The sequence below is a fragment of the Trachurus japonicus genome, chromosome 11 (genome assembly GCF_045865225.1).
Source record: "Trachurus japonicus isolate A0001 chromosome 11, Traja_1.0".
NCBI lineage: Eukaryota > Metazoa > Chordata > Actinopteri > Carangiformes > Carangidae > Trachurus > Trachurus japonicus.
Window position 1 is genome coordinate 15,751,249 of NC_140917.1, and position 14,833 is coordinate 15,766,081.

Here is a 14,833-nt window from a genome sequence, read left to right on the forward strand (position 1 = left end):
CACACACACACACACATATATAACAGCACACTTCACTCAGGAGGGAAATATGTCCTCTCCTCTCCTTTCTCCATTTGTCTGACTCACTCCATCCATCGACTCGCACCATGTACAGGAAGACGGAGGGAGAGTATTTACAGGCTTTGGTCTTCGCATGAGAAAGCAATTCCTGATAGAGGTCAGCTCTGTGTGTGTGTGTGTGTGTGTGTGTGTGCTTGCTTGTATATATCTGTATGCATTGGACCGTGTGTGTGTGTGTGTGTGTGTGTGTGTGTGTGTGTGTGTGTGTGTGTGTGGAGGACAGCAGCAGAGCCCCAGGGGCCAGTTCTGGTTTAGCTGACACCTTTATGACCTGGGAGTGACAGGGCCGTCATTACATCAAACTCCCACCATGAACACACACATACACCAGCTGTTCCTTCCACCTCTCCTCTCATCCCTCCATCCCTCCACCACTCCATCGCCAAAGGTCACATTCATCCACACGTCCGCCCCTTTTTTTTTATTTTTTCAATATCTATTTATCCACTTTCTTCTGCTTTTTCATCTCTTTTACCCCTCCCCTCCCCTCCCCTCCCCTCCTCTCCTCTCCTCCTCTTTTTATCATTTCCGCTGCTAATTAACTCCCCTGCACCTGAAGTCACCATTTTAACACTGCTGTGCCAACAGGTGCAGCGTAAAGCGTGCTCACTTAACATCCACTTAAAACAATGCACGTTTGAATGATTGTAGTTGTTTACTTCTATTTTCAGACTGGTAAATGATTCAAGCATTTTTTTAAATGTATTTTTTTAATTAAATGAACACAAACAGAATCAGAAATGGAGCCATTAATCATGTAATCAAGAAATTATTTTTGTGAATGTTTTAGCTGTTGTCATTCTCAAGTGTTATGGCTGAGCGAATAGATGTTTTCTGTGCGTCAGCAGCTCAGACTCACAACAAATAGCTGCAATTTTTTTTTTTGCATCCGTATCTGTCATCATTTCCACTAGTTACCACGACTATATTTAGCCAGGTTGTGGGTTCAAACCTATCTGTTTATGTGATTACTGAGCTGCTGCATCTTTAGGCTCATGTTTGATCTATCTAAGCAATATGCATGTTTGGGTCAAATTAGAGCTGTGCATTTGTGGCATTTTCTCAAATATTACAGCAGCACCATTTCATGTTTTTTTTGTATTAACAATGGATCAAATTACTTTTTGTAATATAAAAGAAGAAACCTCATGCAGAGAATTAATAACCCAGCTGAGTTCCCCTCGGCTCTGTGCATAGTGCTGCCTCTTTTTGCTCATTGTTTTCGGCTTTAAGTCCGGTAACTTCAATGCTTTGGGTTCACTCTCCCTCTCATCGCCGACCACGTTCCCAGCTGTTTTCAGCCGGAAAGCTTTTTAAAAAGTGACAGAACGCACCACACCACAGACAGGCGCCGTTAGTGACTAGCTGGTGGGCACTTAGCAGCTAAAGAGCCCTTGAGTTGGCGGCTGAAAAACAAAGCTAAAAAAGAGAGTGAATATTGGACTTGAATTCATCAGGTGGATAGGAACACAGCTCCTAATGGAAGCTAATGCTGCTCTGTAACTGATAGATGTATAGTGCTCACTAAGACATTGGAAATATTGATTTTTTTAAGGTGAATTACAACTTGTGTTTTTGCCCTACAGTGGCAAATAAAGGATCAGACAGATATAGCATGAAGTACATGTTACAGTTTTACTATTTTTATTTACAGGTGGAAATTTGTCATAATAAAACTGTTTATCATATAACCCATATTATTGTTATGTACATATTTTTAATCTGGTTTACCTGGTTGAGCTCATAACATTTTCTCATGACAACAGCCAGGTTTTGAGTGAATCTCTACATACATCCATGTTGTAAATGTATTTTGAATGCTATTGACAAGGTATGTTGTATACAGAAGTTATATAATGAGTATATACAATAGTATGATTCTGATAAATTCAACCTGTGACCCTTTGTTGCCCCTTTCTCTCTCTCTTTCCCTGTGGCTAGAATAAAGACAAAATGCCCTTTTGCAAATAACTGATAAATTTGACCAAACTGCTTTTCCCACTTCTTGTTAAAATTGAGCCCTTGGTGAGACTTTTTACTCAGAAACACCATCAACCTTGTAGCTGATAAAGTTGGGAGTCTATAAGGAGGCGAGTTTATTAAAAAAAAAAAAAGTGATAAGCCTCTTCTGCTCCACATCGAACTAAAGAAGCTTGAAGTGAAAGAAAATCTGATTTCTGCCAAATGGGGAATTCAGGTGTGAACACAAAGGGTCGCAGACAGGCCCAGACTGATCAATCGTGATCCAGTGAAGTCGCTGTAACTTTATATGAAAAGAGCTTTAATGACGAGGATCGATGTGCGGCTAAGCAGTGATGACTTGATCTGTGTGTGTGTCTCAGGCTGCCTGTGTGCCGGTGATGCTGAGTAACGGCTGGGAGCTGCCTTTCTCCGAGATCATCGACTGGAACACGGCCGCAGTCATCGGCGACGAGAGGCTCCTGCTGCAGGTAACGGCCCCAAGACGCACAAGTAACACGCTCGGTGTATCATCTGCAAACCTGATCCCCCGACAGAGAACCAGCAGTGAACCCGCAGCTGCAACGAAGCCTCTACCTGACTGTTAAAATCTGCAACACAAACTCTTTCCTCACTTTTTTTATTTTTTATTTCTTATTATCCCCCCTCCAAAAAAAAGTCCTGGTCTGTTTTTGTTTTGTTTTCCAGTGGCATGGTTGTCAAGCAAACACAATTCAGGCAGCATACTAAGTCCCTGACTGCTTGAAAATGCCACTCAAATCTGCACATTGTTATATAGAGGGCAAATAAGTGGAATGGGCAAATGGATTTGGCTGAAATTGCTTCAACTTCATGGGGGAAAAGTAATTATATGCCCATTAAATCTTAATTTGAGTGAAGTGTGTAATAATATTGTTTGACATTGAGTTTTATAGCTGAGGAGCTTCCATCTCAGGCCTGAGGCATCCTGGATCTATCTCTGCATTTATGTGTTTTAACAACACAGCGGGCCAAGATACATACCGTAGCACATTATTAGGAACACTGATGCCGACACTGGGTCGGGTTCAACCTCAGTTCCTTGTCACATCATGGATAGCACAACTGCATCACATCGTTTCTCCACTTTCCTGCAGTGTCTGCTTTATGAGGCAGTGCATTATCACACAGGAAGTAGCCAGTAGAAGATGGTAATAAAGACCTGCAGATGGCAACAGCAACAACTCTACTCGGAGAGGCTGTGGCAGTCAAACCACGATTGATTGGTAAAACTATACCCACATTAGTGCAGCAGCACCACCAGCAGCAGCAGCCTGGACTGGTGAAACAAGGCAGGTTGGGTCCATGGATTCTGAATTTAACCGTCTGCTGGTTAACCCTCAGCAAAAAAAATCCAGTTTTTGGGTGAAGCTGTGTCCACAATTCTTTTGCTCGTGTCTGATAAAAGTGCGATTTTCTGGCCACCATGGCTGTAGAGAGTGGTTATCTGAGTTACCACGGCTCTTTCTGTCAGCACAGACTAGTCTGAGTCAACTCCAGAGAGTGCTGTGTTTTCAATTACTCGCCATTCACTAAGACAAATAAAACTCACACCAACGCTGAACTACAAAAGCACTCACGAAAACGTCTGCTGCAGCATTCAAGCTTTTTTTCCCTGATACAGCTTGATGACGGTTATTTCTTTTTAATTCCTGCTCTTATGTGCTTCCTTCCCGTTGTTGTCTTCTCTAAACTCTCCTCTGGGACTCAAACATTTGAAAATAGGATCTTTTGCGATTTGCTAAACAACACTGCTTCTAGAGATGTTGACTTAAGACTTGACATTTCTGATATTGCTCTCCCGCTACCAGAAGCAGAACGGCTAACTTATCATACAGTAGCACAATGACTGTAAATTAACAGGAAATCGCTGGCACCTATCTCATCTTTACATATTACATCTATTATTCATCTGTAGAAAAACTATATTGTAGTACATAAAGGAAAATGTTTTATCTGACAGACTTTTTCTTTACTCTTCTCTGCCGTGTCTTTTTATTAAGCTGAGTTCATCACTGCTTTGCTTCAGCTTCTTAATTCAGACATAAAGGTGCTACAGTATTGATCCTCTCACCAATCTCACAGCGAGGAAGTGAATTCGCACATTCTCAAAATAATGTCAAACTATTCCTTAGGAGAATTAACTATTTACCTGGTTTGAACTCTGACATTACTCAAGACTTGAAGGCCCTAAGGTTCATTTCTTGACCTTGAAAATGGTGATTTGAAAAGTCTTAATAAACTTTCCAACTAAAAATCATGTGCTAGTGTGGTCAGATGATCACAACATGTGATTATGAAATGTGGTGAACTGTTGGATTTTTTTCTATTTGTTGTTTGTTTTGATCAGCAACATCCAGGAACAAATCAATAACTGAATAAGACAGCACCGGGTAGAGCTGAAATGGAAACTGACCTTTTATTTTACAAGGACTCCTGGAAGCAAAGTGTTCAAATGCCAAATCGCTGTAATGTTTCAGCGTCAGAAAACCTGAAATTAATGCAAATGACTTGCTTTTTATTTATGAAAACTTCAAAATTGACCTGCCTGCAAGGACGTAGAGCTTGTATTGGGAATTACTTTGCGTTTTAGACTTGGATTTCAACTAAATTACCCCAAAACTGTTGTGTCTACTAGTCTAAAAAACAATCAAAAAAAAAAAAAAGGATCTGCTTCAGCCTTCAGTTCACACGGCCTCCACATTGTAGTGGGCTTTATCCGTTGATGGGAGCTTCCTGAGTGTATCCTTGGGACCAATTTCAATCTTCCTGTCACCACATTTAAGGTCCCAGATCAATCATTAGGAGGCAGTTCCCGTGTTTACTGCTGACTGACTGTTTGACTGTTTGTTGTTTGTTGCAGATTCCCACCACGGTGCACTCCATCCACCAGGATAAGATCCTGTCCCTCCGACAGCAGACTCAGTTCCTCTGGGAGGCCTACTTCTCCTCTGTGGAAAAGATAGTGCTGACCACGCTGGAGGTGAGGACTCGAGACACACATGCAGAGATTTACACACACACACACACACATACACACATACACACACATACACACACACTCAGCCCACCCTTTTGGCCTCTTTGCCTTCCTCTCTCCTACTCCTCCATCATCAATCTTTCTCTCTGAGGGCTGCGGTGTCACAGCAGACTCTGCAATCTTCTTCTTTATTCGCAGGTGTCACTGTGGTCTCTCTGGTACAAGGCTAAAAGGAAAATAGAAGGGTGGAAAGTGTTGTTTACAGAGAGTGGAGCTGAAGTTTCGGAATATGTTTGCTGAGAATTTCTCACAGGCTGCATTTCGGGGCTTTTTTTCAAAGCAGAGATGAATACGAGGCGGTTTGTTTCCGATAACATCCTCTATTTGTGTCACGTGGGTTTCAGGCTTTTTTAATCCAATTGGAGAAGGGAACGAGATCACAGATTATCACAGATTATTTTACTCCATAGTCACTTAAAATAAATATTGGAGCCATTTTTCAGATCAAGACAAAATTAGCTTTATTCGTGAGCTGCTTCTGTCTCAGCAACAAACGCTCGCAATAACTCACATAATCTCTCATCTCTTTGTTTGGAGGTTTGGATTTTGGAGGGACTTCTATGAGAAGCCATGAATGAAACATGTAAACTGAAAAAAAAAACAAGTGTTTCTTTGCTTAATAACGCAGTTAGTGTCATTAGCATCGAAGTGTTGAGAGGGAAAACAGAGAGTATCATTAGACTGGACTGGGTCGATCTAATATTATTAATAATAATAATAACTTTGATTTTATGTAGCGCCTTTCAAGATACCCAAGGACACTTTACAATAACACAACAGAAAACAGCGACAGACACAATCAAATTGCAGGTAAAAGCCTGCAAGAACAAGTGCCTTTTCAACATAGAATAAAAACCCTGTGGATCAAAACAAGGGGACAAAATGAGACACAAATTCTTACCAAATGCAGTATCTTCTGTAGAGAGGATCTTTGTTGTTGAACCTGGACTCTCCACGGTTTACAATTCAGTATCACAGTTAGTGTGAGTGATAATAGTAGTTGTAGTAGAAGTGCATTTTCTCATGTTTTCAGTTCGAGTTGAAGACATCTGAAGAGATCTGTATTGAGTCTGTATTGTGCTACTCCTCTGTAGCCGTGACCTTGGAGTGGGAGTGGGCTGCAGGAAGTTTGTAGTCGTCCTTCAAGGAGAAGAGCCACTGCGACTATTGTCACTTAGAATGGACTCCAAATGCGACCTTGTCAAACAGTATTGTGCTTTAGTCTATCTCTCAGTTCAAAACGGTGTCTTTCAGAAGCCATGCGTGGCTGAAGGCGGTGGTACAGTATGCCTGAAGACAACTACTACTGTAGTTCATGCACTGTTGTTCAACAATGTCTAAAGGGAGAAGAGTATTAGCGGTTCAAAGGCAAAGCGCAGAGCCTACAATCACAAAGAGAGGCCAAGGCGCAGCGATGGGTGAAATGAGGATAACAGAAAACATTTCCAGGCAGTTGCAACACGTTGCGTTTGTTTGCATGGATGGATTATTAAGCAAGCCTACCGGGCACAAGGTCAGCGGGGTCAAGGGGTCAGCTTCGGGCCAGAGGCTCTGTGTGGAGCGACTGTTAATATAACTTGTTTGAAATTCATGGAGCGCAGTTAAATTAGTTGAAATTACTTCAAAGAGATGCAAAACAACCAGAGAGTGATGTGAAACAACCAAATGAAGACAAACAAGATGCAAAATATCAGGTCATCCACTGGCTACTAGTCTGATCTGTGCAGGGTCACAAGTTGTCTATCATAGGACTGATATATTAGACACCTCACACACTCATATTTACACCTACAGGCAATTTAGAGTTGCCAATTAATCTGATGGACACGTCTTGGAGAACCCGAGAAAATCCACACAGGCACAGGGAGAACATGCAAACTACCCAACACCCAAAAAGCCCTCAGGCCTGGGAATCAAACCCAGAATCGTCTTCCTCTCTACCTCTGAGCCCCTTGCTAAAAACATCCACAGAGACACAGAGGTCATTTTGTGTGTCTCTCAGTTTGGGAGTCGTATCGTGTATATACCGTATATGTAGACTGGGGCCCTTGTTTGTTTGTGCAGTTTGAGAAGTGCCAGAATAAGTTGTGAGGAATGAAAATATATAGTCTGAGAGATAAACAATGGATGGAGTTGTTTGGTAGAAGTGGATGGTCACTGGATGGTTGGACTGCATCCAGCTGCACTTGTCAGAGGACAAAAGCGCAAACTTTTTTTTTTTTTTTTTTTTTTTAGCCTCCACTCACTCAGGCCTGCAGGGCCGGGCCGGGAGAGCTTCACACTCAGAGGACACTTAAAGTTCAGAGTCCTCCCTCCTTCCTCCGACCTCTTATTGTCATGTGCATCCACTTTAACAAAGTTTAGTGACTGGGGGAAAATAAATAAATAAATAAATAAAAAGCAATTCATCCATCCAATCTCCATCCCTCATTATTCAGTTTAAACAAGTAATTTATAGATGCAGGGATAACACCTGCACCTGGCTTCATGCTGTGGTTACAAATGTCTTCATCTTCTCTCTGCCTCCACTCTCATCCAGCTATCCCATCACGCTAGTCCATTTCCTCTCGTACTGCACGGCCAAGCCCGGGAGCACAGATTCTCCTCAATGCTACACTCTTAGTTACGGTATAACCTCCCAAACATTACATCTGCATTTGGACTTTTAGACACACGCACACAATCGCACCTACACACTGAGTGCACGTAATGGGTCGTGGCTTCAGTGTCTAGAAGAGTCTGTCTGATTTTAGCTAGCTCTACATCTCTGCTCTGTTATCTAGCCCTGTCTCTCTCTCACACACACGCACACACACTCACAGTCAGAGACACATCTCCATATGTCAAGGTGTGTCAGCCCCGATACACATGGCACCACCCAGGCATAACCTTGCTGACATGTTGTCACTCGGCACTAAAGAGCAAGGTGACACGGCGAAAGCCTGTGACTCAGTGTGCGTGTGTGTGTGTGTGTGAGTGTGCACATTGAATACAGCGAGGGGCTAAACGCTTAATCCTGACTGACTGTCCTGTAAAAAGGAGCGAGGGGATCGGAAGAGTGGTGGGAGAAAGGGTGAAGGGGAGAAGGGGTGACATATGTAAATGGTGTTGCTGTGGCAGCCCCCAAGATAACGAGCGACATGGTTTATTCATCCTGTCGAGCTCCTACCCCCCCAACACACACACACACACACACACACACACACACACACACACGCCACCCTCTTAACTGCAGATCTGTAATGATACACAGACACACACACTCCGATATCTTGACAGATTGAATCTCTTCGCACACATTCACAAACACACTAATGACTTCCCACATCCACTCCAAACTCTGAGTGTGTATGTCTGTGTGTGTGCATGCGCCTAAGTGAGTGTGTGTATGTGAGCGGAGAGACGGCGAGCAAAGCTGGAAACCAACCAGTCCAACCTATCATGCGGCATTTCCTGTCAGGAACCAGAAGCGTTTCGACCAATCACAAGGTCAATATAGCCGGATCTGCGGCGCTGGTACACCTATTAAACTCACCTATTAAAGCCAAGTTCACAGTGTGCTCCCAGAGAAGCAGGATTTATCTATCATGCTCTAATTGGTTGATTGTGGCTGTTCTGAGGTGAGATTGAGTCGTCCATCATGTCCCGACTGAGGGCTGCCGACGGGGGAGGAGCTGCAGCCAAGCGAGCAAAATTGCCCCTCATAAGGTGTAAAGGGCTCGGGGTTTTTAAGGTGGCAGGCAGCGGTTTTTATAGAGAGGCTAACGGATTTCTAGTTAATCTGTTTGGCCGAGGCAAATGGTTATCAAGTACCTTCAGGGACAAAGCTTGGAAAAGTACTAAAAAAAAAAAAACAACAACAAAAAAAACTCACCATCCCTGTTTTTCCTGTCTGTTTCCTCACATCCTCTTTACATGTGTCAGAATTATTACAGTGCTTATTATTACCCTTTCACAATGGAACCAGCTATTAGCTGCCCACCCACCGCCCACCTACTCCTTTTGTACGTATCCGTCCTTTGAGTCACCAAGCCAACAACAACCTCCCGCTTCAACCGCCGCCATAAAACACAACCGCAAAAACCTGTGTCTGTTTTTACTGAAGCAATTTCGCATGGCTCAAGGGCACGGCGACAATATCTCTTTCCTCTGCACTGCCTGCTCAGCAGAGGCCGGTGGCGAGCTGCAGCCAGGGGGGGAAAAAAACACATAGTTCCTGAACGTCTGAGCCGAGTTTGACTGACTTCTCTATTTGGGCAGAGAAAGGATGGAGGCAGAGCTGATAGACTGGTGTTAAGATCCAGCTGATGACTTTGTCTGTTTGGATTTTCTTCCCTTCTCTTTGTGTGAGTTACTGACTTTTGACTTGCTTGTGTGTGTGTGTGTGTGTGTGTGTGTGTGTGTGTGTGTGTGTGTGTGTGTGTGTGTGTGTGTGTGTGTGTGTGTGTGTGTGTGTGTGTGTGTGTGTGTGTGTGTGTGTGTGTGTGTGTGTGTGTGTGTGTGTGTGTGTGTGTGTGTGTTGTTATTATTTCTTTACAGAAAAGACCTGACTTTGGTTTGTCTGCAGAGGAAGCATTACACAATAACTTAGATTTCTTTCAGCTCTGCTTTTTGTGCCACAGCGATTCACTCCTGACACGATCAATAGCTGCCACTGAGGTGGTAACAAAGCAAACATTTGGAAAGCTCAGCTAGCGTCTAACTTTCACCCAGCGCCTGCAGACTCGCTCTTATAACAGCTCCTCACCTGCTCTAAATCACCGGCTGAGTTTTGAATAGTGCACTGAATATTATTCCGAACTGAAATGGGGGTTATTGCAAGTTGGAACATTAGCCGTGTTGGTATTCATTCACATTTATGACTTCTTCTCTATCTGCTTCTTTGCCGTTTCCGTGCGAAAACTCATTTCGGCGCATGAAAATGTTTTATAGGTGTGATTAGGAGGCTCATTGATCAAATCCTTTATCAACACAAATAATTCTGGTTTTTATGAGTCCTCTGTGATCGGAGGGAGACGGTAAATGTTGTCTAAAGGTGGTTTTTGTGTTTGTTTGAAGTCATGATGGCTCTGGGAGGGGAGAGGCTGACAAATGGCAGGCGGGTGGTGGTGGTGGTGGTGGTGGTGGTGGTGTTGGAGGGTCTGGGGAGACCAAGCTGTAATTAAAAGTTTGCTCCTGGCAGCAGTGAGTGTCCAACAGGAAGTCGGTGGTTGTCAGAGAAACACAGATCTTTTCAAGGCCTCTTTGAAGAGCCTCATAAGTTAGATCAAATCCTCCTTCCAGTTTGTCAGCTTCAGTCTGATCCGCTGCCTCCCTCACTGAAGCGCTGATTAATCATTATCTCAGACGTCTTTCATGTGACTCAGCAACACTTGTGACTTTCGGAGAAGTTGGTTACGTTCAATAAAGCTTCTAAAATGAAACCAAATGAATATTAAATGAAGCTCCGTGGATCTTATTAACGACCATGCAAGTGTAAGATGGGTCTCACCTGTGAGTGAGGCTGTAACTCAGAGATGCTGTCTGCTGCTGTAAGATCCAGTGGAGCAAAAAGTCGTGTCTCTGCCTTATTTTCGCTTTGATTTTCACTATCATTTTTTTCCTTTTTAAGTCCTACAATTTTATGGAATTAAATCACTGGAAAACCCTTTCAAAATAAATGTAGGAAAGACTTTTATCAGTCAGATGGTGTCGGGGTTTGTCTCAGAAAAAAGGACAAAAACCTTAGACCAGTGGTTCAACACAATGAAGCCCCCAAAACTAGAAGAATAAATAAGACAGTTATTAAAATGATTAAACAATACAGAGCTACTGTAGTTAAGACAGTTGTGGTTTGAGTTTATTTTAATACTTTCCATAATTAGTTTCCCAATTTCTCACAACATCCCATTAATAACAGATTAAAACAAATGAGCAACTGGGGGGTGAAATGTATTTCAAAGCTGCCCTGTGGAGATTTTTTATGAACAAAAGTCACATTCAGTGTTAATTCACCAAAACAAATTGTGTGTATTTAGGTCTAAAGTTGTTCCTTAATTGCGATGCTGCTTTTTAAAAACATTTTTTTCATTTTAAATCCTGAATTGTTATGATTGCTTTTCACTTCTTTCCAGCCTCTATTTTTGCATTTCTTCTTTTCTCTCTCGACATATTACTGCCCTCTGTAGATCTGCTGAATAACATCCAATCGCTGGCGCAGATGTTGGTCATGCAGAGGTCAAAAACACACAGGGGGACCTCAAAAAATTATATCTAATCAGTCAGATGATCTTATTTGTGATAAATTTCTTGCGTTTCCTCGCAGATCATCCAGGACCGTGTGCTGGAGCACGGCTCCCGGAGCAGCCTGATGTGGAACAGCCACCCTGGGGGCCTCTTCGCTCTGCCGCAGTACTCCGGATACCTGGGAGACTTCCCTTTCTACTACGCCACACTGGGTCAGTAACACACACACACGTAGACACACGCAGCAGCAGAGACAGGACATTACCTGTACAAAGTGCTGCCGATATCGTTCGTCTGCACACCTATGATCCGTAAGGGTTGATCAGAGAAGTAGAAGTTTCTCCAAAGGTTTCCTGGTCGTCCGTCAGGCTGACACCAGATACTCACTCAGTGGCGTATTTTGTGGAAGAAAACAGTTTCTGCGGCTGCGACTGCGGATGTGGACCTTGTCTGAGCAGCAGAGTTATGGCCTTCACCCCTGATCTACTGCCCTCTCTCCCAATGACTGTATCCAGCAGCAATTGCGGACGAGGATTGGGCCTTTGACGGATGTTTGTATTAGTCCTGCTGACACACCAGCCCGTCCATCATTGGGTTTTGAGTCAGCAAGAGCCGCTGTGACGCTGCCTCGGCCGCCACCGCCGCCGCTGTTGCCGCTGCGTCGGGGGCCAATTCCTCCCCGCCACGGTTCAGCAGCGCCGAGTTCTCCCTCACCACATATCTGTGACCCAGGAGCCTCTACATCCCTCACGCCTTCACTCCATCATCATCCAGCACCACCACAAACATCCACACACATTTACACACACAGATGGCAATAGTACAGACGCACAAATTCACTTGATGGAGCACCCGGGGTGGAGAGCTGATATTAAAATGGATGGGCACAGTGACAGGCATGGATTACAACGCCGGCGAGTTTATTTGTTTGTCAACGAGGAAGCAATTAAACACGGACGGGGTTTTAGGAGACAAGGTGGCTTGTCACTGATGGGTAAATGAGTAAAATCAAAGAAGAGTTTGTTTCCAAGTGACACTTCTTCTTGTTCTCCAAGAGCGAATAACAAGACACACACACACACACACACACACACACAGCGACACAGCGACACATACACACACACTCATCATGCATATTAACGCTCAGACACACGCAGCAGGAGCAGGGTTTGTTTTTGTTGCTTCAGTAAAATGGAAGTTTGATGTCGAAGCCAAACAGTCAGTGTCTGTGCCGAGAATAATAAAAGTCCCATAACACTGTAGATTTTTAGGTCCGCTCATAAAATCGAATGTAAACCAATACAACAGACATAACATCTTGTCTTTACAGAGATAATAATGTTGACAACATCAGAGAGTTATTAATTTAACTATGTATTTATAACTATAAATGCTGTGGCTATAAACTGAATGGCGTTATATATCATGTGGAAATATTGAACACAGTGCAGTGCAGTAAAAGCACCTCTAACCATGACCTTAATCATAAACATGTAGATTAATTAATACAGTTTTAAAAGCTGAATATTATAAACTTCATTAAAGGTGGAAAATGTGGTGGAGTTGTTCTATTGGATTACATTAAACTGTGTTTGTAAACCTAATAAACTTCAACATAACAGCAACCATAAATAGCGCTACATTTTTAACTCTAGAAGTTATTTCAAATAATGACTGTAAGTAATAACATGCAATAAAACTACATTGAATGGCAATAAAACTGCATACAGTAATACATGGCCTAAAGTGCTGTACTGTATGTAGACACCACCAGAGCTCTTATGTCTGGGACGTCTTTCCTAAACTTTGAACATTAACATGCTGCTGTGTCAGTGCTCACTCCTCTGGGACTCTGAACCTGCAGGGATGTGTTTCCATCCGGCCACAGGATGTCAGACACTGATCAGGTCAGGTGATGACACTGCCTCGTGGTCGATGTTCCCGCTCGTCTCAGAGGTGCGGGGTGGGGGTGGAGGGCACAGATCTTTGCAGGCCAGTTAATTTCTTCTTCGCCAAGACATAAGACCGAAACGCACTCAGAAAAGTGCAGTTTTGTGAGTGTACACAAAAAAGTCTTCCCATAAAGTTTGCAGCACTGTTGTTCAAACCAGTTCCCAACCTGGTTTTGAAATGTATATACATAATATATGCTGCAGCTTTAAGATTCCTCTAAACTGGAACTAAAGGGACAAGCTCCAACCATAAAAACAGCCCTGCACTATAGGCGGCGGCCCCGAGGTGCAGAATTAGAGACATTTAGCTGTTGAGATGTGTAATGTGCTGATACGGGATTGGATTAAAAGAAAAACAACACACAGAGAATCATGAGCTGAAGGCAGAAAACAGCACGCACATCCAAGATTCAGAGCTACGCTCGCACGACAGTAACTCAGCTCCAGGTTTTGTTCAATGTTTCATGAAAGTCTGTTTATGAGCTTGTTACAAATTTACATCCCAGGTGTTTAAAAACTCTGCAGACTCTTTTACTTTTTTCACTACAAATCTTATAGTTTACCAAGTTTTTAAGACTGCGTACATTCCTCCTCATAGAAATTGCTCAGTGGCGGAAAAGGAGGCTCCTCTAATGCTATCTCCTCCACGCCATGCTTTGTTGGTTTGGGTTTGATTAGATTTAAATTAGGAAAAAGTTGGACGTCCTCTATGATCCGTCTTGCTCAATATCTTATTTCCTGCTCATTTTCAGCTTCAATTACTCTGTTGCAACATCAAGTCAGACTGAATTTAAAGTCACATCAGCAGTAAGTCGTCTGTTGACAGTCGGCTCGCCGTGCTGCTGCAGCCGGCGTTGTTCCCCGGATTTGTTAAAAGTGTTTTAATGAGTGTTGTCTTTTGTCTGTTGTTGTGTTTCAGGAATTAAACCGTACCCCAAGTTCACAGCAGTCATCCACGCCGTGTCCCCGCTGGTGTCCCAGTCCCAGCCCATCCTCAAGCTCCTGGCAGCTGTGGCCAAGTCCCAGTACTGTGCACAGGTAAATGATCCGTCTATGTGTGTGCATGTGTGTGCGTGTGTGTGTCTTTGCTGCAACATCCCCACAGTCCTCCACTGATCTGAACCCCGTGACTCCCAGTGAGTTGCACCACATTATGTGGCTCATACGGCTGTTTTGCGATCACATTTTCCGACCGGAGCAACAACAGAGCTCATCCTCCATCCTGTGTGTGCATGCGGGTGTGTTAACTGCGGTGGATTGAATTAGAGCGGCAGTTTGTAGCGCTGCTACATCTGTCTCCATGGCAGCGAAACCCCCTTAAGCACAGCTGGAGACGGCATGTATTGATTCCCCTGCTTGCTCCTTACCAGTGCGGGAAATGAAATGGAATTTCCTCCCCAATGGCTTTTTTTTATGTGAGTGTGTGCGTGGGTGTGTGTGTGTGCGTGGGTGTGTATGCGTGTGCCTCTGTTTGTTTGTTTGGCCAGCAGTGTATGAGTAAGCGAAGTTGTGTTGCGTGTAGGAGTGATGCATTTCC

General features: G+C 43.5%; 1 protein-coding gene across 1 annotated transcript in view; it reads left to right on the forward strand.

Annotated features, from left to right (window-relative positions):
• The window catches only part of ext1b (exostosin glycosyltransferase 1b), a 115,387-nt gene that overhangs the window by 80,629 nt on the left and 19,925 nt on the right, over nt 1–14,833 (forward strand). The window contains exons 3-6 of the mRNA XM_085791240.1: nt 2,424–2,531; nt 4,943–5,062; nt 11,424–11,556; nt 14,216–14,334. Coding sequence (XP_085647366.1) covers nt 2,424–2,531; nt 4,943–5,062; nt 11,424–11,556; nt 14,216–14,334 — 480 coding nt within the window. The remainder of the gene's footprint in view (nt 1–2,423; nt 2,532–4,942; nt 5,063–11,423; nt 11,557–14,215; nt 14,335–14,833) is intronic.